We start from the raw sequence: 23881 nt of genomic DNA, 5'->3' as shown, positions 1-23881 counted from the left end.
GAGACAGACACATCAAACAAGTGTCATTTAGTACAGGGGGACAGGGGACATCTTTCACAACTTCTATTTTAACCCCTACTGGTGAAAAATGGAATTGCATGTCTAACATTAACACTCTTTTTGTAATAACTTTGTCCATCGGCGAGACAGAGACATCAAATAAGTGTCATTCAGTACAGAGGGACAGGGAACAATTTTCACAATATCTCTTTTTATCCCAACTGGTGAAAAGGGGAAGTGCATGTTTAAAATTAACACTCTTTTTGTAATAGCTTTGTCCATCGGAGAGACAGACACATAAAACCAGTGTCATTATGTACAGGGGGACAGGGGACATCTTTCACAACTTCTATTTTAACCCCTACTGGTGAAAAATGGAATTGCATGTCTAACATTAACTCTCTTTTTGTAATAACTTTGTCCATCGGCGAGACAGAGACATCAAATAAGTTTCATTCAGTACAGGGGGACAGGGGACACCTTTCACAATTTCTATTTTAACCCCTACTGGTGAAAAATGGAATTGCATGTCTAACATTAACACTCTTTTTGTAATAACTTTGTCCATTGGCGAGACAGAGACATCAAATAAGTGTCATTCAGCACAGAGGGACAGGGGACAGCTTTCACAATATCTCTTTTTAACCCCTACTGGTGAAAAATGGAATTGCATGTCTAACATTAACACTATTTTTGTAATAGCGTTGTCCATCTGCAAGACAGACACATCAAACAAGTGTCGTTCAGTACAGAGGGACAGGGAACATCTTTCACAATATCTCTTTTTAACCCCTACTGGTGAAAAGAGGAACTGCATGTTTTACAATAACACTCTTTTTGTAATAGCTTTGTCCATCGGCGAGACAGAGACATCAAATAAGTGTCATTCAGTACAGGGGGACAGGGGACACCTTTCACAACTTCTATTTTAACCCCTACTGGTGAAAAATGGAATTGCATGTCTAACATTAACTCTCTTTTTGTAATATCTTTGTCCATCGGCGAGACAGACACATCAAATAAGTGTCATTCAGCACAGAGGGACAGGGGACAGCCTTCACAACATCTCTTTTTAACCCCTACTGGTGAAAAATGGAATTGCATGTCTAACATTAACACTCTTTTTGTAATAGCGTTGTCCATCTGCAAGACAGACACATCAAACAAGTGTCGTTCAGTACAGAGGGACAGGGGACAGTTTTCACAATATCTCTTTTAACCCCTACTGGTGAAAAATGGAGTTGCATGTCTTGCATTAAGGGAGTGGTCTGCCCTTTTGCCATGTTGAACAGTGTTGTTGCCTCAACTTGGACGAGTGGTACATGTCTATCTTTTTTCGGTGCGTGCATTGTACAGTGCGTTGTGAATGTTTTAGCATTTAGCCTAGCCCCATTCATTCCTATGGTACCAAACAGAGAAGCCACTAAACACTTCCGTGTTTTCCCTATTTAAAGACTGTTACATGAGGAGTTATAGGCCTACCAGTAAGTATGGTGCCACAAAATAAAACTTTTTTTGGTACCATAGGAATGAATGGGGCTAACACATTCACGGCACACTGTACAGTGTACGCATTGAGGGAAGAGATGTATGTGTTAGTTCGTCTGGGTTGAGGTAATAACATAGTTTAATATGGCAAAAGGGTAGACTATTCCTTTAACACTCCCTTTGTAACAGCGCCGTCCATCGGCAAGACAGACGCACCAAACAAGCGCCATTCAGCACAGAGGGACAGGGGACATCTGTCACAACCTCCACTCCAACCCCCACCGGCGAAAATGGAACCGCATGTCTAACATCAACACTTGCATGTCCAACATTAACACCCTCTGTAACAGCCTTGTCCATCGGCAAGACAGAGACACCAAACAAGTGTTGTTCAGCACAGAGGGACTTAAAATAGAAGTTGTGAAAGATGTCTCCTGTCCCTCTGTACTGATCAACACTTGTTTGATGTGTCTGTCTCCCTGATGGACAAAGTTATTACAAAAAGAGTGTTAATGTTAGACATGCAATTCCATTTTTCACCAGTAGGGGTTAAAATAGAAGTTGTGAAAGATGTCCCCTGTCCCTCTGTACTGAACAACACTTGTTTGATGTGTCTGTCTCGCCGATGGACAACGCTATTACAAAAAGAGTGTTAATGTTAGACATGCAATTCCATTTTTCACCAGTAGGGGTTAAAATAGAAGTTGTGAAAGATGTCCCCTGTCCCTCTGTCCTGAACGACACTTGTTTGATGTGTATGTCTCGCCGATGGACAACGCTATTATAAAAAGAGTGTTAATGTTAGACATGCAATTCCATTTTTCACCAGTAGTGGGGGTTAAAATAGAAGTTGTGAAAGATGTCCCCTGTCCCTCTGTACTGAACAACACTTGTTTGATGTGTCTGTCTCGCCGATGGACAACGCTATTACAAAAAAAGTGTTAATGTTAGACATGCAATTCCATTTTTCACCAGTAGGGGTTAAAATAGAAGTTGTGAAAGATGTCCCCTGTCCCTCTGTACTGAACGACACTTGTTTGATGTGTCTGTCTCGCCGATGGACAACGCTATTACAAAAAGAGTGTTAATGTTAGACATGCAATTCCATTTTTCACCAGTCGGGGTTAAAATAGAAGTTGTGAAAGATGTCCCCTGTCCCTCTGTACTGAACGACACTTGTTTGATGTGTCTGTCTCGCCGATGGACAACGCTATTACAAAAAGAGTGTTAATGTTAGACATGCAGTTCCATTTTTCACCAGTAGGGGTTAAAAAGAGATATTGTGAAAACTGTCCCCTGTCCCTCTGTACTGAATGACACTTGTTTGATGTGTCTGTCTCCCCGATGGACAAAGTTATTACAAAAAGATTGTTAATGTTAGACATGCAATTCCATTTTTCACCAGTAGGGGTTAAAATATAAGTTGTGAAAGCTGTCCCCTGTCCCTCTGTGCTGAATGACACTTGTTTGATGTCTCTGTCTCGCCGATGGACAAAGTTATTACAAAAAAAAGGCTTATATTAGACATGCAATTCCATTTTTCACCAGTAGGGGTTAAAATAGAAGTTGTGAAAGAGGTCCCCTGTCCCTCTGTCCTGAAAGACATTTGTTTGATGTCTCTGTCTCCCCGATGGACAAAGTTATTACACAAAAAAGGTTTATATTAGACATGCAATTCCATTTTTCACCAGTAGGGGTTAAAATAGAAGTTGTGAAAGATGTCCCCTGTCCCTCTGTCCTGAACGACACTTGTTTGATGTCTCTGTCTCGCCGATGGACAAAGCTATTACAAAAAGAGTTTTAATGTTAGACATGCAATTCCATTTTTCACCAGTAGGGATTAAAAAGAGATATTGTGAAAGCTGTCCCCTGTCCCTCTGTGCTGAATGACACTTGTTTGATGTCTCTGTCTCGCAGATGGACAAAGTTATTACAAAAAAAAGGTTTATATTAGACATGCAGTTCCATTTTTCACCAGTAGGGGTTAAAATAGAAGTTGTGAAAGATGTCCCCTGTCCCTCTGTCCTGAACGACACTTGTTTGATGTCTCTGTCTCGCCGATGGACAAAGCTATTACAAAAAGAGTATTAATTTTAGACATGCAATTCAATTTTTCACCAGTCGGGGTTAAAATAGAAGTTGTGAAAGATGTCCCCTGTCCCTCTGTACTGAACGACACTTGTTTGATGTCTCTGTCTCGCCGATGGACAAAGTTATTACACAAAAAAGGTTTATATTAGACATGCAATTCCATTTTTCACCAGTAGGGGTTAAAATAGAAGTTGTGAAAGATGTCCCCTGTCCCTCTGTACTGAACGACACTTGTTTGATGTCTCTGTCTTGCCGATGGACAACGCTATTACAAAAAGAGTGTTAAAGTTAGACATGCAATTCCATTTTTCACCAGTCGGGGTTAAAATAGAAGTTGTGAAAGATGTCCCCTGTCCCTCTGTACTGAATGACACTTGTTTGATGTCTCTGTCTCGCCGATGGACAAATTTATTACAAAAAAAGGTTTATATTAGACATGCAATTCCATTTTTCACCAGTAGGGGTTAAAATAGAAGTTGTGAAAGATGTCCCCTGTCCCTCTGTACTGAACGACACTTGTTTGATGTCTCTGTCTCGCCGATGGACAACACTATTACAAAAAGGAGTGTTAAAGTTAGACATGCAATTCCATTTTTCACCAGTAGGGGTTAAAATAGAAGTTGTGAAAGATGTCCCTGGTCCCTCTGTACTGAACGACACTTGTTTGATGTCTCTGTCTCGCCGATGGACAAAGTTATTACAAAAAAAAAAGGTTTTTATATGGAAATGCAGTTCAATTTTTCACCAGTCGGGGTTAAACTAGAAGTTGTGAAAGAAGTCCCCTGTCCCTCTGTACTGAACGACACTTGTTTGATGTCTCTGTCTCGCCGATGGACAAAGTTATTACAAAAAAAAGGTTTATATTAGACATGCAATTCCATTTTTCACCAGTAGGGGTTAAAATAGAAGTTGTGAAAGATGTCCCCTGTCCCTCTGTGCTAAATGACACTTGTTTGATGTCTCTGTTTCGCCGATGGACAAAGTTATTACAAAAAGAGTGTTAATGTTAGACATGCAATTCCATTTTTCACCAGTAGGGGTTAAAATAGAAGTTGTGAAAGATGTCCCCTGTCCCTCTGTCCTGAACGACACTTGTTTGATGTCTCTGTCTCGCCGATGGACAAAGCTATTACAAAAAGAGTATTAATGTTAGACATGCAATTCAATTTTTCACCAGTCGGGGTTAAAATAGAAGTTGTGAAAGATGTCCCCTGTCCCTCTGTACTGAACGACACTTGTTTGATGTCTCTGTCTCGCCGATGGACAAAGTTATTACAAAAAAAAGGTTTATATTAGACATGCAATTCCATTTTTCACCAGTAGGGGTTAAAATAGAAGTTGTGAAAGATGTCCCCTGTCCCTCTGTACTGAACGACACTTGTTTGATGTCTCTGTCTCGCCGATGGACAAAGTTATTACAAAAAAAAGGTTTATATTAGACATGCAATTCCATTTTTCACCAGTCGGGGTTAAAATAGAACTTGTGAAAGATGTCCCCTGTCCCTCTGTGCTAAATGACACTTGTTTGATGTCTCTGTCTCGCCGATGGACAACGCTATTACAAAAAGAGTGTTAATGTTAGACCTGCAGTTCCATTTTTCACCAGTAGGGGTTAAAAAGAGATATTGTGAAAGATGTCCCCTGTCCCTCTGTACTGAACGACACTTGTTTGATGTCTCTGTCTCGCCGATGGACAACGCTATTACAAAAAGAGTGTTAAAGTTAGATATGCAATTCCATTTTTCACCAGTAGGGGTTAAAATAGAAGTTGTGAAAGATGTCCCCTGTCCCTCTGTACTGAACGAAACTTCAGTAGGGGTTAAAATAGAAGTTGTGAAAGATGTCCCCTGTCCCTCTGTGCTAAATGACACTTGTTTGATGTCTCTGTTTCGCCGATGGACAAAGTTATTACAAAAAAAAGGTTTATATTAGACATGCAGTTCCATTTTTCACCAGTAGGGGTTAAAATAGAAGTTGTGAAAGATGTCCCCTGTCCCTCTGTCCTGAACGACACTTGTTTGATGTCTCTGTCTCGCCGATGGACAAAGCTATTACAAAAAGAGTATTAATGTTAGACATGCAATTCAATTTTTCACCAGTCGGGGTTAAAATAGAAGTTGTGAAAGATGTCCCCTGTCCCTCTGTACTGAACGACACTTGTTTGATGTCTCTGTCTCGCCGATGGACAAAGTTATTACAAAAAAAAGGTTTATATTAGACATGCAATTCCATTTTTCACCAGTAGGGGTTAAAATAGAAGTTGTGAAAGATGTCCCCTGTCCCTCTGTACTGAACGACACTTGTTTGATGTCTCTGTCTCGCCGATGGACAAAGTTATTACAAAAAAAAGGTTTATATTAGACATGCAATTCCATTTTTCACCAGTCGGGGTTAAAATAGAACTTGTGAAAGATGTCCCCTGTCCCTCTGTGCTAAATGACACTTGTTTGATGTCTCTGTCTCGCCGATGGACAACGCTATTACAAAAAGAGTGTTAATGTTAGACATGCAGTTCCATTTTTCACCAGTAGGGGTTAAAAAGAGATATTGTGAAAGATGTCCCCTGTCCCTCTGTACTGAACGACACTTGTTTGATGTCTCTGTCTCGCCGATGGACAACGCTATTACAAAAAGAGTGTTAAAGTTAGATATGCAATTCCATTTTTCACCAGTAGGGGTTAAAATAGAAGTTGTGAAAGATGTCCCCTGTCCCTCTGTACTGAACGAAACTTCAGTAGGGGTTAAAATAGAAGTTGTGAAAGATGTCCCCTGTCCCTCTGTGCTAAATGACACTTGTTTGATGTCTCTGTCTCGCCGATGGACAACGCTATTACAAAAAGAGTGTTAATGTTAGACATGCAGTTCCATTTTTCACCAGTCGGGGTTAAAATAGAAGTTGTGAAAGAAGTCCCCTGTCCCTCTGTACTGAACGACACTTGTTTGATGTCTCTGTCTCGCCGATGGACAAAGTTATTACAAAAAGAGTGTTAATGTTAGACATGCAGTTCCATTTTTCACCAGTAGGGGTTAAAATAGAAGTTGTGAAAGAAGTCCCCTGTCCCTCTGTACTGAACGACACTGGTTTTATGTGTCTGTCTCTCCGATGGACAAAGCTATTACAAAAAGAGTGTTAATTTTAAACATGCACTTCCCCTTTTCACCAGTTGGGATAAAAAGAGATATTGTGAAAATTGTTCCCTGTCCCCCTGTACAAAATGACACTGGTTTGGTGTGTCTGTCTCCCCGATGGACAAATCTATTACAAAAGAGTGTTAATTTTAAACATGCACTTCCCCTTTTCACCAGTAGGGGTTAAAAAGAGATATTGTGAAAGCTGTCCCCTGTCCCTCTGTGCTGAATGACACTTGTTTGATGTTTCTGTCTCGCCGATGGACAAAGTTATTACAAAAAAAAGGTTTATATTAGACATGCAATTCCATTTTTCACCAGTAGGGGTTAAAATAGAAGTTGTGAAAGATGTCCCCTGTCCCTCTGTACTGAACAACACTTGTTTGATGTGTCTGTCTCGTCGATGGACAAAGTTATTACAAAAAAAGGTTTATATTAGACATGCAATTCCATTTTTCACCAGTAGGGGTTAAAATAGAAGTTGTGAAAGATGTCCCCTGTCCCTCTGTACTGAACAACACTTGTTTGATGTGTCTGTCTCGTCGATGGACAACGCTATTACAAAAAGAGTATAAATGTTAGACATGCAATTCCATTTTTCACCAGTAGGGGTTAAAATAGAAGTTGTGAAAGATGTCCCTGGTCCCTCTGTACTGAACGACACTTGTTTGATGTCTCTGTCTCGCCGATGGACAAAGTTATTACAAAAAAAAAAGGTTTTTATATGGAAATGCAGTTCAATTTTTCACCAGTCGGGGTTAAAATAGAAGTTGTGAAAGAAGTCCCCTGTCCCTCTGTACTGAACGACACTTGTTTGATGTCTCTGTCTCACCGATGGACAACGCTATTACAAAAAAAAAGGTTTATATTAGACATGCAATTCAATTTTTCACCAGTCGGGGTTAAAATAGAAGTTGTGAAAGATGTCCCCTGTCCCTCTGTGCTAAATGACACTTGTTTGATGTCTCTGTTTCGCCGATGGACAAAGTTATTACAAAAAGAGTGTTAATGTTAGACATGCAATTCCATTTTTCACCAGTAGGGGTTAAAATAGAAGTTGTGAAAGATGTCCCCTGTCCCTCTGTCCTGAACGACACTTGTTTGATGTCTCGGTCTCGCCGATGGACAAAGCTATTACAAAAAGAGTATTAATGTTAGACATGCAATTAAATTTTTCACCAGTCGGGGTTAAAATAGAAGTTGTGAAAGATGTCCCCTGTCCCTCTGTACTGAACGACACTTGTTTGATGTCTCTGTCTCGCCGATGGACAAAGTTATTACAAAAAAAAGGTTTATATTAGACATGCAATTCCATTTTTCACCAGTAGGGGTTAAAATAGAAGTTGTGAAAGATGTCCCCTGTCCCTCTGTACTGAACGACACTTGTTTGATGTCTCTGTCTCGCCGATGGACAAAGTTATTACAAAAAAAAGGTTTATATTAGACATGCAATTCCATTTTTCACCAGTCGGGGTTAAAATAGAACTTGTGAAAGATGTCCCCTGTCCCTCTGTGCTAAATGACACTTGTTTGATGTCTCTGTCTCGCCGATGGACAACGCTATTACAAAAAGAGTGTTAATGTTAGACCTGCAGTTCCATTTTTCACCAGTAGGGGTTAAAAAGAGATATTGTGAAAGATGTCCCCTGTCCCTCTGTACTGAACGACACTTGTTTGATGTCTCTGTCTCGCCGATGGACAACGCTATTACAAAAAGAGTGTTAAAGTTAGATATGCAATTCCATTTTTCACCAGTAGGGGTTAAAATAGAAGTTGTGAAAGATGTCCCCTGTCCCTCTGTACTGAACGAAACTTCAGTAGGGGTTAAAATAGAAGTTGTGAAAGATGTCCCCTGTCCCTCTGTGCTAAATGACACTTGTTTGATGTCTCTGTTTCGCCGATGGACAAAGTTATTACAAAAAAAAGGTTTATATTAGACATGCAGTTCCATTTTTCACCAGTAGGGGTTAAAATAGAAGTTGTGAAAGATGTCCCCTGTCCCTCTGTCCTGAACGACACTTGTTTGATGTCTCTGTCTCGCCGATGGACAAAGCTATTACAAAAAGAGTATTAATGTTAGACATGCAATTAAATTTTTCACCAGTCGGGGTGAAAATAGAAGTTGTGAAAGATGTCCCCTGTCCCTCTGTACTGAACGACACTTGTTTGATGTCTCTGTCTCGCCGATGGACAAAGTTATTACAAAAAAAAGGTTTATATTAGACATGCAATTCCATTTTTCACCAGTAGGGGTTAAAATAGAAGTTGTGAAAGATGTCCCCTGTCCCTCTGTACTGAACGACACTTGTTTGATGTCTCTGTCTCGCCGATGGACAAAGTTATTACAAAAAAAAGGTTTATATTAGACATGCAATTCCATTTTTCACCAGTCGGGGTTAAAATAGAACTTGTGAAAGATGTCCCCTGTCCCTCTGTGCTAAATGACACTTGTTTGATGTCTCTGTCTCGCCGATGGACAACGCTATTACAAAAAGAGTGTTAATGTTAGACATGCAGTTCCATTTTTCACCAGTAGGGGTTAAAAAGAGATATTGTGAAAGATGTCCCCTGTCCCTCTGTACTGAACGACACTTGTTTGATGTCTCTGTCTCGCCGATGGACAACGCTATTACAAAAAGAGTGTTAAAGTTAGATATGCAATTCCATTTTTCACCAGTAGGGGTTAAAATAGAAGTTGTGAAAGATGTCCCCTGTCCCTCTGTACTGAACGAAACTTCAGTAGGGGTTAAAATAGAAGTTGTGAAAGATGTCCCCTGTCCCTCTGTGCTAAATGACACTTGTTTGATGTCTCTGTCTCGCCGATGGACAACGCTATTACAAAAAGAGTGTTAATGTTAGACATGCAGTTCCATTTTTCACCAGTCGGGGTTAAAATAGAAGTTGTGAAAGAAGTCCCCTGTCCCTCTGTACTGAACGACACTTGTTTGGTGTCTCTGTCTCGCCGATGGACAAAGTTGTTACAAAAGGAGTGTTAATGTTGGACATGCAGTTCCATTTTTCACCAGTAGGGGTTAAAATAGAAGTTGTGAAAGAAGTCCCCTGTCCCTCTGTACTGAACGACACTTGTTTGGTGTCTCTGTCTCTCCGATGGACAAAGCTATTACAAAAAGAGTGTTAATTTTAAACATGCACTTCCCCTTTTCACCAGTTGGGATAAAAAGAGATATTGTGAAAATTGTTCCCTGTCCCCCTGTACAAAATGACACTGGTTTGGTGTGTCTGTCTCCCCGATGGACAAATCTATTACAAAAGAGTGTTAATTTTAAACATGCACTTCCCCTTTTCACCAGTAGGGGTTAAAAAGAGATATTGTGAAAGCTGTCCCCTGTCCCTCTGTGCTGAATGACACTTGTTTGATGTTTCTGTCTCGCCGATGGACAAAGTTATTACAAAAAAAAGGTTTATATTAGACATGCAATTCCATTTTTCACCAGTAGGGGTTAAAATAGAAGTTGTGAAAGATGTCCCCTGTCCCTCTGTACTGAACGACACTTGTTTGATGTCTCTGTCTCGCCGATGGACAAAGTTATTACAAAAAAAGGTTTATATTAGACATGCAATTCCATTTTTCACCAGTAGGGGTTAAAATAGAAGTTGTGAAAGATGTCCCCTGTCCCTCTGTACTGAACAACACTTGTTTGATGTGTCTGTCTCGTCGATGGACAACGCTATTACAAAAAGAGTATAAATGTTAGACATGCAATTCCATTTTTCACCAGTAGGAGTTAAAATAGAAGTTGTGAAAGATGTCCCCTGTCCCTCTGTACTGAACGACACTTGTTTGATGTCTCTGTCACGCAGATGGACAACGCTATTACAAAAAGAGTATAAATGTTAGACATGCAATTCCATTTTTCACCAGTAGGAGTTAAAATAGAAGTTGTGAAAGATGTCCCCTGTCCCTCTGTACTGAACGACACTTGTTTGATGTCTCTGTCTCGCCGATGGACAACGCTATTACAAAAAGAGTGTTAATGTTAGACATGCAGTTCCATTTTTCACCAGTAGGGGTTAAAAAGAGATATTGTGAAAACTGTCCCCTGTCCCTCTGTACTGAATGACACTTGTTTGATGTGTCTGTCTCCCCGATGGACAAAGTTATTACAAAAAAAGGTTTATATTAGACATGCAATTCCATTTTTCACCAGTAGGGGTTAAAATATAAGTTGTGAAAGCTGTCTCCTGTCCCTCTGTGCTGAATGACACTTGTTTGATGTCTCTGTCACGCAGATGGACAACGCTATTACAAAAAGAGTGTTAATGTTAGACATGCAGTTCCATTTTTCACCAGTAGGGGTTAAAAAGAGATATTGTGAAAACTGTCCCCTGTCCCTCTGTACTGAATGACACTTGTTTGATGTGTCTGTCTCCCCGATGGACAAAGTTATTACAAAAAAAGGTTTATATTAGACATGCAATTCCATTTTTCACCAGTAGGGGTTAAAATAGAAGTTGTGAAAGATGTCCCCTGTCCCTCTGTACTGAACGACACTTGTTTGATGTGTCTGTCTCGTCGATGGACAACGCTATTACAAAAAGAGTGTTAATGTTAGACATGCAATTCCATTTTTCACCAGTAGGGGTTAAAAAGAGATATTGTGAAAGCTGTCCCCTGTCCCTCTGTGCTAAATGACACTTGTTTGATGTCTCTGTCTCGCAGATGGACAACGCTATTACAAAAAGAGTATTAATGTTAGACATGCAATTCCATTTTTCACCAGTAGGGGTTAAAATAGAAGTTGTGAAAGATGTCCCCTGTCCCTCTGTATTGAACGACACTTGTTTGATGTGTCTGTCTCGCCGATGGACAACGCTATTACAAAAAGAGTGTTAATGTTAGACATGCAATTCCATTTTTTCACCAGTAGGGGTTAAAATAGAAGTTGTGAAAGATGTCCCCTGTCCCTCTGTACTGAACTACACTTATTTGATGTCTCTGTCTCGCCGATGGACAAAGCTATTACAAAAGGAGTGTTAGTGTTGGACATGCAGTTCCATTTTTCACCAGTGGGGGTTTAAAAAGAGGTTGTGAGTGATGTCCCCTGTCCTCCAGTGATGAATGACACTGGTTTGTTGTTCTTGGGACATTTTACAAAAAAGCTATTACAAAAACACCGCTCATCAAACAAGAAAACCTGCACTTTCCCCACGGTCCCTTACTTGCGGCTCCGCCAAGAAAGCGCTTTCCAGCACAATTGAGATTGCGACGGCTTCTGCGACGGCTTTTGCGGGTCAGTGGTTATTATATAGACAGAAACCATTGTTAATGAAGGTTGTGAAACATTATCAGCTTTGCTCTTTTTATAAATATGCTTTATTTTGGGCTCATTGCCGTTCAGTACCGAATGTGTCACGAATATCCAAAACAAAACTAACTTTACCCCGCTATGAAAGCGCTATATAAATGCAGTCCATTTACTGTAACCTTAACCAACCCACACAACACAGTAACCATGTTGTGACATATTATGCATCAGTCTCACATTCTTTAGATAAAGTTATCTTCAGATAAAAATACGTAGTTGATTAATACATTCAGCCAAGTAGTTTTGGTTATCTACGTAAGGGGAAAGTTGTTATGTTACAGATTATGACTAATTGCCTTCATCACATAAAAGGAATTTTATCTCCAAACTACACTTTATTATATACTGTAAGTGACATAACTCTTGTTCCAGTTTTTGCAAGTTTTATTGCTGTAGGCTGATTTAGACTTTTAGCTTCCTGTCCGTTGGTCCACACTGCACGGCAACAGCCCCGGTGATGTGGCTTCGGGTTGTCAGTTTACATTGATGTCCAGGACAACCTGAGGAGGAAAGTCAATGTGTGAATCTGAGGGCGAGACAGAGAAAGAGAGACAGAGAGGGTACGAAAATTTCAGTGTTATATAAGTATGCCCAATGTTGCCCTGCAGCTACTATATTAGGTCAAATGTGAGCTATTACTGAGAATCGAGACTAGTCTTTAACTGTTCATCTTATTTTGGAACATATCTACAGTAATTACATTTTTTTTTAAGTGAAACAAAAAATAGTTATGTGGAAAAATGTAAATAAATATACATTACCAAAAACTTCAGTAGGTCATTTAGTAGGTTTGTCATGAATGTAAAATCCCTGGATGTGAAGGCATATGTCTTGTTTAAAATTACTGCATAAAGAAAAAGAAATTGTGCTATTAATTTATTTAATTGCAAAACAAAAAGTTATTTTAAAAATGTTTCACATGTTTTGTAATATACAGTACTATGCAAAAGTCTTAAGCCACCACCACCAGACTTGTTTGTTTTAGAAGTTTTAATGTCCATTTTTTCAATCTATTTTATTAAAGGTGCAGTGTGTAGATTTTAGCGGAATCTGGCAGTGAGATTGTGAATTGCAACCAATGGCTCAGTCCACCGTTTACCGAAATGCATAGAGAACCCTACAGTAGTCCCCACAGGACAGACATGTTGTTGTCTAAGACAAAATACAGTAGTGACAAAATGCACTCTGTAGAGTAGTTTGTCCATTTAGGGCTACTGTAGAAAAACGGCTGTAAAAAATTTTAATTTACAAGAGAATGTGTCAGATGCATTTAGATTTACGCATGCACGCATGCACGCACACACACACACACACACACACACACACACACACACACACACACACACACACACACACACACACACACACACACACACACACACACACACACACACACACACACACTTCATAAATATTGGTACAGTAAAGACAGCAATTTTGCCTTTTGTATTATTCATTGCACCACTAGAGTGTGCTATGGAGTAGTTGTTGAGAACACCTGTTCACATAAATTAGGGGTTTGTTAAGTGTCTGTTCATGGATGCTGGGAACATACGGTTCCTACCTTCATATAATCCTGCAATTTTATCATCTTTGTAATCTGTGAATTCTTTATTAAATCAATTTTGTTGTGTGGACATTGTTTGCCTGTGCTAGTAATCATTTTAAAGAGGTGGGTCGAAAGCTATTTCATGCATACTGACTTATTAACACTGTTAGACTGCTAATGCTAAGCTGTCAAAAAAGCATTTGGATGTATGACGGAGTGCCGAAACCACTTTGCCAGGGTTCGTACAAGTTTCAGAAAGTTTTTTTTTTTTGTGGAAACATGAAAGATTCATACTTAACAATCTTGCTTTATTTTTTTATGTGCAATTTCAGTGCAGGAAGTACAGTGGACTACTCTATAGGTACTCAAGATTAAAGGTAGGGTAACACATTTTGAAAAATGCTAACGGTAGCCGCCTAGCAATGAAATCCCGATCCCACCCTCAAGTCAAACCGCCATCCAAAGTCACGCCTCTTCCAAAACACATGAACACGCACAGATCAGACGGTCACGTCTCATGTCTCATTCACCAGTGAGACAACTTTGCAGTACAAAGTCGAATAACACTGCCAAAATAACCAAACAACTGGTTTACATCAGAATTAGTTTAAGCACACGTTCGGTTGTGTAGACGTAGTAACTATATCGTTACGCTAATCCGTAAACGAACACAAATTTCATAAGCAACACAATGTTTCATCAAAGTAGAATATCTGAATCCATCTCAATACAAACATATCGCGTACCTACCTTACCAAAATAAACAGTGCAACGACTCTTTCAGACCCTTTGCATCCTGCAGCTGTTTGCATCTCGTGGTAAAGCAGTAAAGTTACCGATGTTCATTTGGGGTTTTGCTCTTGCTGATCCAGGCAGTTTTTGCTGTTGTTGTTATAAAAGATCCCTTTCGTTTTGTGCCTCCTGTGTAGGTTGTCAATTTAGCAGAAAAGTTTGCTGTTCTCACTGTTTACAGGCAGGAGGTGAGCGCACGTGAACGCGCCGATGACGTATGGTGTCTGCGTGGACTCGCTGCGCGGTTGGCATTCAAATTATGCTTACGTATGAGGGACAAAAATGGAAATGTCCGTTCGGACCGAAATCTATGATTTGTTGAACATTTTTTGGTCCTACGCCTTTCACAGATGACATACATTTCTACAAATACATTTAAACAACTTAACACAGTGATTGCTATCAGGATGTAAGGAGACTTTTAACCAGCATAACAAAAAATGTTTCAGGATCAAATCTGTTACCCTACCTTTAACATGAGATTAGCAAAAACACTAGAAAGTAGTTAACCCCGTGTTTTTCTAAACCCTAGGTTTACAAAATCCTGGGTTTTCTTTTTCACGTTTCACACTTTTCATACTTAAACAAGGGTTAAGAGATAACCCTGGGTATTTATAATGTGACAATTCGCAATGTGCATTCCTAAGCCCTAGGTTAACGTTTTAATTTGAATATCAACAGTCGTGATTGGATAAAAAGCAATGTCAAACTGATTGAATTAAAATAGCGCATTGTCGCCTTGAATAATCACTTGTCTCGCTTCTGCCTCAGTGCCAGAAATGGTCACAATGTAAATTACTCTTGGCTGTTTTAAGTCTTCTGGGATGTCATTTTACTCCATTTCAGGTGTTTTCAGTACACAGATTGGGGACAGGGACTTAAGGCAGGTGACCAGCTCTGGATGACTGCACCATTGGGTCTCGCCAGCTGGACATTGCTCATGAATGCACTTGCTCTGTGGCTGTAGTACCCATTCAGACTCTGTGTGCACTGGCAAAGGATATGAAATTAACATGGAATTTAATCAGTGATTTACACCACTTACAAAGCATTTTGGTTTTGAATAACTACTTTGAGCCCAAGGAGAGACTTTGAGCTCGGACTAAATGCATCAAATGTTGAGGGATTCGTTGCATAATGTTGTTGTTACTTATATCTGGTAACATACAACTGAACCCTGGCCCCGAGTTGCAGTATATCCAAATGCCATGTTAAAAATATACCTGGGCTCAGTATTGTACATCTTAATGTGAGTAGCTTGTTACTGAATATGGATGCGATGGGAATATGGGTTAAATCAACGGATGCAGATGTTGTTGTAATATCCGAGACCTGGCTAACAAAATCAGTCATAGATAATGAGGTTGCCATATATGGCTATAGTGTGTTTCAAGCTGACAGGCTTAGAAAAGGTGGCGATGTTGCCATCTATGTGAAATCAAAATTTCCCATTAGTGTAGTACTGTCTGAAGCTATATCGAAGCAATTAGAATTTCTGTCATTAAATGTGGAAATTACTAAGAACCTTTGTATTACTGTGGTTGGGTGTTATAGGCCTCCACTTTTTATCTATGCTGGATTTGGATTATATTTGCATGCCTCTGTTAAGTGTCTTTATAAGCTTGACACAGTATACCATGCCTTCTTGAGGTTTATTATGAATTGTTAAGCTCTGATTCACCATTGTGAGCTTTACTCACAAGTTGGTTGGCCGGCCTTGACTACCGTAGGCTCTTGTCACTGGTACACCTTTATATACAAGGTAATTATTGGGCTGGCCCCACTTTACTTGTGTAATCTTATCAGGCATAAAAGTGTTGGACAATACTCCATGCATTCTTTGACACCTTTAAAAAAAATTGTGAATGTGCATTTGTGTTCTTATAAATAGTTTTACTCATGATGGTTAAGGTAATAAATCTTGGTACACAGTGTGTAGCAAAGCCTACTGTATGGTAATGGCACAGATGAGCAGCTCTCATCACAGAAATGGGGAAACGGCCTTCTGGTCATTTCCTTCTCTCACTGCTTCCAGTCTATCCCCATCTCTTTGGTTTCACCATGACAGATTTACTGATGTAAGGCCAGTCGGGGTGGCGTGGCTAGAGATCTGTGTCAGTCAGGCAGAAGAGGTGGTTGCCTTGGCAACAGAAGTCATTCAGAAATCCACACAGTATCATGACTATAATAGCACTGTAGGTTTATATTTATGTGGGTGTTTATGATATGAAAGGTGACTGTAGGTCAGAGAATGAGTAAATGTTGAATGAGTCAATCAGATCATACTAGTCACATATCCTGGATACTTATGTTTTGTTTACTTTCATAAATATTTCAGAGCTGACCAGTCAAGCTTTTGCTGATTTTGCCATAGTAATACGTTTTTGTTTATACTGATATTATGATTGTATGATTTGTTGTTCAAGCATGCATATATCTTGGTGTATGACTATACAGTGAGTGCGTTTACATGCACAGAATAGACGGGTTGCACGGCGACGTCACTAACTGGTTGTGCGCAACCGAGAGGCAGAAAGAAGAGACATGCATTGTGTTGACAGAAAAACAGATCCAACTAAAATCAAGTTTTATTTATATACAAACAATAAAGAACGCTTCAATAATTAAGGTTGTTGCCGTAGCGGATCAGCTCACCAATCGGGCTTTCTACCTCCTGGATGCGCGCGCACCCTGCAATGTTTGTAAACTTGCAACCCGTCTATAAGCGGATAACTAAATCTGCTTATTATATAAAACTGTTTTCATGCGTTTACATGCAAACCAATAAACTGGCTATGCAGACTATTGCATTTACATGGGACTTGGAGAATTGTCAGGTGTCTCGCAGGTAGTGACGTCACTGCCTGTAGTACATAATAGTCGTTTAAAAAGCAGACGACATATCTGTCTTAAAGGAATTCTTCACCGAATTTAAATATGAATATATTATTAAATTGGGTCACCTATGTAGTAAAAATGTGACGTTTTTTTAGAACTTGGTGCCTTCTAGGCCGAGAAAAGCCATAAAATGTGTTTTTGGCTCATGTGGATGAAAAACACCAAATCCCAGAATGCATTGCTTTGCTGCTCTACCGGTTCGAGAGGGCAGGAGGGAGGGACATTCAACTAGGCTAGCTACTAGCAAGTTGACTCGAAAACTCTAATGACACCGGTTAACGTGAGTCTCTATGACGAGTTAGTTGATAGATTACTTTAAATACTACCTTTTTTCCATCAAAATTGTGATAAGTTGCTTTGTACCGGAATGTACAGTCAAAACCAGGAAAGGACAAGCAGTAAAGCCCAATTTATAGTCGTGCGTAAGTTCTACACCGTAGCTACGTAGCGTAGGCTATCTGTAGCCTGTGCGTAGCTCTGCGTAGCCTGACGTGCACCTCGCAAAAATTTTAAGCACGTCAGATCTACGCGGACCGCAAGCGCCATGATTGGTCCACCAGAACCCCTCCCGTCAGGTAAAAAACTGCGTCATAGGTATTTCCGTTTGCGACGGTGAAAACAAAGATGAGCCAAGTTGAGGAGTGATTTAACTCAAACTGTAACAAAAGTCACTTTTTATTTACTTCCATCATTGCTGGTCTTCTCAAATTATACACAACAAGTTGCTGTTTCTTCTTGGTTTGTGGGTTAACTTGCCAAGCTTCTTCTTCTTTGACGGTCGCGCTGCTACTGTGGCTACACACGTGGATACTGCCTACCAGCGTCTTCAAAACTAAGATAGCTGATGCTGTTTATGCCTGTTGTTATAAATGTTTACTGCTGAAAAGAGAGAGCCTTAGCGAAGATTCAAGATGGCTGACTCTCGTTTTGATTCATACTTTTCTGAATGGACTCGGCAGTCCAACCCCTATGGGCGGGTTGAAAACATGCGGAAATAGCTCCTACTACTGTCTGTAGTCTTTGCCTCTGGCCAAGAAGTCCTCTGATGACGCAAAAATCGTCATTTTGCGTCATCGGAGGACTTTTTTCCAGAACCAAATTACAGATATCTCTCCTCTCAGGGGGACATGAGGGAGGGAAACACGGTCATTCAGAAATACTGCCGCGTTTCTACCGATACAAAGCTGAATGCTAAATCGGTGAATTATCCCTTTAAGCTATACTGTTGTAGCCCTTCTTGTGTCTGCAGAACCTAACATCAGCTTTTATTTTTGCAGTTTCTCTGCCAACTGCTTCAGTTGAGCGGAGACTTTTAATGCGTTACTTTGCACTTACTTTCACATGTGCACATGGACAAAACCGCAAGAAAGCCGGTTAAGGTGTTTACATGCCAAGCGAAATCGGGGTAATAAGCAAAAAAAGACTTGTGCTGATAATTTTTTGCTTACGCCATTTATGGGCTTTCTCCGATAAAAGAAAACCGTTTTACGCAATAAATGATCGCACATGTTATCAGTTTATTAAGCATAATCGGCGTAATGATGCGTTCACACCAGCCGCGGTAGAGGCATGAAGCACGAGTGATTTCAATGTTAAGTCGATGTAAAGATGCGTTGACGCGCGTCTGGAGGTCTCGCGGCATGAATGAGGCGTTAAGCGCGGTAAAAGCGATTCAGCCTCAGTCGCGCGCCTAATTCGCGTGAATTGAGCATTGCCGCGGGAAACACGCGAGTTAAAAAAATTAACATTTTGATTGAAAAACGAGCCGCATTAACCAATCAGGAGCTTGCTCTAGTAGTGACGTGATTACAGGAAGCGAGCAGAGTCGCAGAAGCCCCTCCTATGATGCAAATTCCTGGGTGAATGTCTCAATGACTAGAATTTCACATGTATTTTGAGTGTATAAGGCTATGTACACAGCAAACGTGGGGCATCGTGTTACTCGCTCTAGATTACTTGCGGGACTTAAGTTTGTGTCATGCAAATTTTTCGATCGAGTTGAACATTTTCAACTTGGGCGAAGACACGTTTGAGACGAATAGCTTGTGTTTTCGCGACAAACGCGCCGCCCATATCGCGTCATTTGCATCGCCCCACACATCTGGTGTGAAACAATAGTAAGACTCCAACTACGTGCGGTAGATGCGAATTTGACACCTCAAACACATCTGGTGTGAACCCACAGTAAGACTGTGCATGTAAACGCACTCATTGTCATTTATGTAAGCATTTCCATGGTGTAGATCAAAGTACCAGGATATTATCATCTGATCTTACTACAGTACTTTAAATAGATGTTGTAAAACAACAGTCTGGTGCAAATAAGGTGCAGTAATGTATCAGATACAGTAAACATTGTACTAAATTTATCATACAATGACATCTACATTGCAATAATAAAATTGTGGTGTCATGTGGTACAGTACTAGTAACATTTGTAATACCTGGGAATTTTTTTTTACTGTACCATGGCATTACCATAAGTATAACAGACAAAGTAAAGATAAATATTCTCAAATACTTCTTTATTCTCATAAAATGTGTTAAAACATCAAATTTGTTGTTGTTGTTGCTGTGGCACCACCTTGTGATAAAAGTTGAAACTACACTGCAATGTGCCATTCATTTAGAGAAATACCAAAGTAATGTGTGTTGCTGTAATCTTCCTTCACATTTGTTATATTGCTTTTTTTTCTAATGGCAGTTTGTGTTTTCCCACAACAGATTCCAGCGGTCGCCCTGTATGTGACCAATGTAAGCCTGGCTTCACTGGCCTGACATGCGACGTATGCACGGATGGCTCTTTTAAATCAGCAGGCGTATGTGTGCCCTGTGACTGCAATGGAAACTCGGACCCTCGAACCAACCCTCAGATATGTCATCCAGAGTCCGGGCACTGCCATCGCTGCATCAACAACACAGCGGGCACACACTGTGAGATCTGTGCACCTGGCTATATAGGGGATGCCCGGGCCCACAATTGCACCCAGAGAGGTATGACGTATGTTTATAGGATGTCTGCGGGAATGATCTTTGGGTGATTCATAGACGTATAAGACATTATTAATGAGTAACTTCCTCTTAATATTAGATGACGCATGTTTATTATTTTATCTATATTGGTTACAATTGAAAAACCATCATGTCTAATTATTATAATATAAACTTTTTACAGCTCATCAGATCATCCATACTGCTTTTAATAGGCAGTATAGGTCCTATTTTTTAATATATACACAATTCAAACTGAACAGAAAATTGGTTGCATAAAAATATTAAAACAATTAAATAAAATAAAAATGTTTACAGTAGGAAACGTTGCGTCATCACTTTCAATGGTATGCAAGTGCATTTTCCACTTGAATGGTTGCTAGGGTTTCAGCATGGTTTAGATAACATTTAATGGTTTTATTGCCCCTAACCATTTCCACTTTACAAAAGAAAAACATCATGAATGCAGGTATGGATATGGTTATAGTAAAGTGGCACGTCCACTCAGGAAAACAATCAAACAATACAGTTGTGTGGCAACAATGGGTTTTTTGTGCAGTAGTTTTGCATGTGTGTTTTTTAACCACAACAGAGGAATTCAATTCTTGGGAAAACACGTGCATTCATTTACGTGAATGACAATGTGACCCTGGCCTGCATGTAAAACTATGAAGTAATAAGCACAAGTGATCATTCAATGTCCTATAGATTTACAATAGAGGAACCATATACATGGAAACATTTTGTAAAAATAGAACCTTTTTAATATTAAAGGATTAAAAATCCAGATAATTTACTCACCACCATGTCATCCAAAATGTTGATGTCTTTCTTTGTTCAGTCGAGAAGAAATTATGTTTTTTGAGGAAAACATTCCAGGATTTTTCTCTTTTTAATGGACCCCAACACTTTAAGTACAGTAACAGTTTAATGCAGTTTAAAATTGCAGTTTCAAAGGACTCTAAATGATCCCAAATGAGGCATAAGGGTCTTATCTAGCAAAACGATTGTCATTTTTTGGCAAGAAAACCACTTTTGAACTACTAGAGCACTTTTGAACCACAACTTCTCGTCTTCCTTCGGTCCTGTGATGCGCCAGCCCAACCTCACATCATTGCGTAATGACATCGAAAGGTCACGGATGACGTATGCGAAACTAGGGCCCAGTGTTTACAAATGTGGAGAAAGAGGACCGCTCCGACATTGTTGTTATGTGGAATGATACTAATTAATGTCTTTGTGTCAGTTTATTGTTTAAAATGATCTGCAAATGTGCTTTTTATATATGTAACACGTGACCTTTCCACGTCATTATCTCGTCTATCTACGGACTGGATATTTTTTATTTTTCTTGCCAAGAATGACAGTCGTTTCGCTTGATGAGGCCCTTGTGCCTTGGTTGAGATTGTTTGGTCATTTGGAACTGCAATTTTGAACTGCATTAAAACTGTTAAGTGTTGGGGTCCATTAAAGTCCATTAAAATTAGAAAAATCCGAGAATGTTTTCCTCAAAAAACATAATATCTTCTCGACTGAACAAAGAAAGACATCAATATTTTGGATGACATGGTGGTGAGTAAATTATCTGGATTTTTTTTAAGAAAATTAACTAATCCTTTAAATGAGTAAGGCCATATCAAAGAATCAAACTTTGATGCTCCTCCTCATCTCACAATTACATTATAATTGTAATTATGGCAACATATGTTTTCTGTGAGATATTTCCTTTCCTTTATTTCTCTGCGAATGCACTGACTACAGTTACTTCTCTCTTAGCTGTGAGACTCCTTCCAACTCAAGACATCAAACCAGGCATCCCGAAATCCCGAAGTTCAGTTTCTTCAACACCTCCCCTTCACCTCCTCACCTCCTCCTTTACCACCACCACCCAACCCAGCCTACCAACCCTTCAGTCCGGCACGGGAGACTCCGCGGGACACAACAGCACGGCCTCTGCTCTGACCGTGGTGTCGTGGTCACAGTTCAACATCATCATTCTCGCCGTCATCATCGTTGTCGTCGTTGTCCTCATGGGCTTCGTCGGGGGCGTGTATACGTATCGAGAGTATCGCAATCGGAAGCTGAACGCTCCGTTTTGGACCATTGAGCTGAAGGAAGATAACATCAGCTTCAGCAGCTATCACGACAGCATTCCTCACGCCGACCCCAATGGACTTCTAGAGGAGGAGCCATGCGTGGTCGCGGCCAATGGGCAGTTAGCTTTAGCCACTGCTGCCAACATGTACAAAGCGTGAAAAAATAAGAAATAAGAAGTGTCTCTCATTATTTACTCACCCGGATATTGTTTAAAACCAGAACTTTGTTCTGTAATGATATTATTTATTAACCAGCAAATATATTTTGTTTAAAGGTGCATTGTGTAACTTCTAGAAGGATCTCTTGACAGAAATGCAATATAATATACATAACTACTATATTATCAATGGTGTATAAAGACCTTTCATAATGAACTTAGAATGAGATGTTTTTATTTACGTACACCACTAGGAGTCCCCTTACATGGAAGTTTGACGCCATGTTTCTACAGTAGCCTAAATGGACAAACTGTCCTATATAGCGCGTTTTATAACAAAATTGTCTCAGACTATGACATGTTTGTCATTTGGCGGATACCGTAGCTTCACTATGCGTTTTGAAAAAGCTGTGGACTGAGCCGTTGGTTGCAATTCACAGTCTCACCGCTAGATACCGCTAAACCTCCCACATTGCACCTTTAAACTTTTTAACATTAACATTTCTTTTAATACAGTGAATGGTGTGCAGATTCGGACGCTCTAAACACACCACGTACCACAGGAAAATCTGATAAGACATATGTGGACAATGGACATATGTTACTCGGGTGGCTATAGGGTAATTTTCATTTTTGGCTGAACTATACCTTTAAAGGAATACTGCACCCCAAAATGTAATAGCTCAGCTGTTTAAAACCATTATGAATTTATTCTGTAGACCACAATACATTTTTTGCACATGGTTAAGGGGCGGTTCACATTTCACGTCTAAAACCATGCAGAAAACGCGACCGCACTACTTCCCCTCCTTTCCACCACGCTTTCGACATGGCATTCTGAAAAGTTGAAATATTTTTAACTGGCAGCGGCACCGGCGCACCTGAACAAAAGATTTTTTGCGAGCTTGCCGTGTGGCTACATTCAATTAGGGATGTTAGCAATTAATCGATCTTCTATTAATTGTCGATAATAATTAAACTGCTAAAACTTAACAATTGTTGATCCTTTCCAACACGCTTTCGACATGGCATTCTGAAAATTGTAAATATTTTTAACTAAAATAAAACGTAACAATTGTCGAATAAGCAAGATCATGCGTGTGTGAGCGGCGCCGGTGCAAAACACATACAGCCGGAGAAAAAAAATGAAGCGGCACGCAGAAGATAAACTTGATCACAACGATACTCGATGCCGAACATACACCTGGGCTTTTTAACAGCATGCGAGATGAGGCTGCCTGCCAACGCAACAAAATGGCATCCGCAGTGGATCTGATAGGGTCTGATACAGAAAATGCAAGGATACTGAAAGCAAAGACCCTCTTTAGGGAAGCCTGCAAGATTAGCATAGCAACGCTGCTA

At 39.9% G+C, this 23881-nt stretch overlaps 1 protein-coding gene across 1 annotated transcript in view; it reads left to right on the top strand.

Moving 5' to 3' along the window:
* The window catches only part of LOC129414562 (multiple epidermal growth factor-like domains protein 9), a 53156-nt gene extending 29911 nt beyond the window's left edge, over positions 1-23245 (top strand). Inside the window, exons 5-6 of the mRNA XM_055168628.2 lie at positions 19999-20268; positions 22042-23245. Coding sequence (XP_055024603.2) covers positions 19999-20268; positions 22042-22520 — 749 coding nt within the window. The 3' untranslated portion in view covers positions 22521-23245. The remainder of the gene's footprint in view (positions 1-19998; positions 20269-22041) is intronic.
* The last annotated feature ends 636 nt before the right edge of the window (positions 23246-23881 follow it).

This window comes from Misgurnus anguillicaudatus, chromosome 5 (genome assembly GCF_027580225.2).
Source record: "Misgurnus anguillicaudatus chromosome 5, ASM2758022v2, whole genome shotgun sequence".
NCBI classification, from domain to species: Eukaryota; Metazoa; Chordata; class Actinopteri; order Cypriniformes; family Cobitidae; genus Misgurnus; species Misgurnus anguillicaudatus.
Note: the sequence above shows the minus strand (reverse complement) of the source record. Positions and strands in the feature narration are given on the sequence as shown.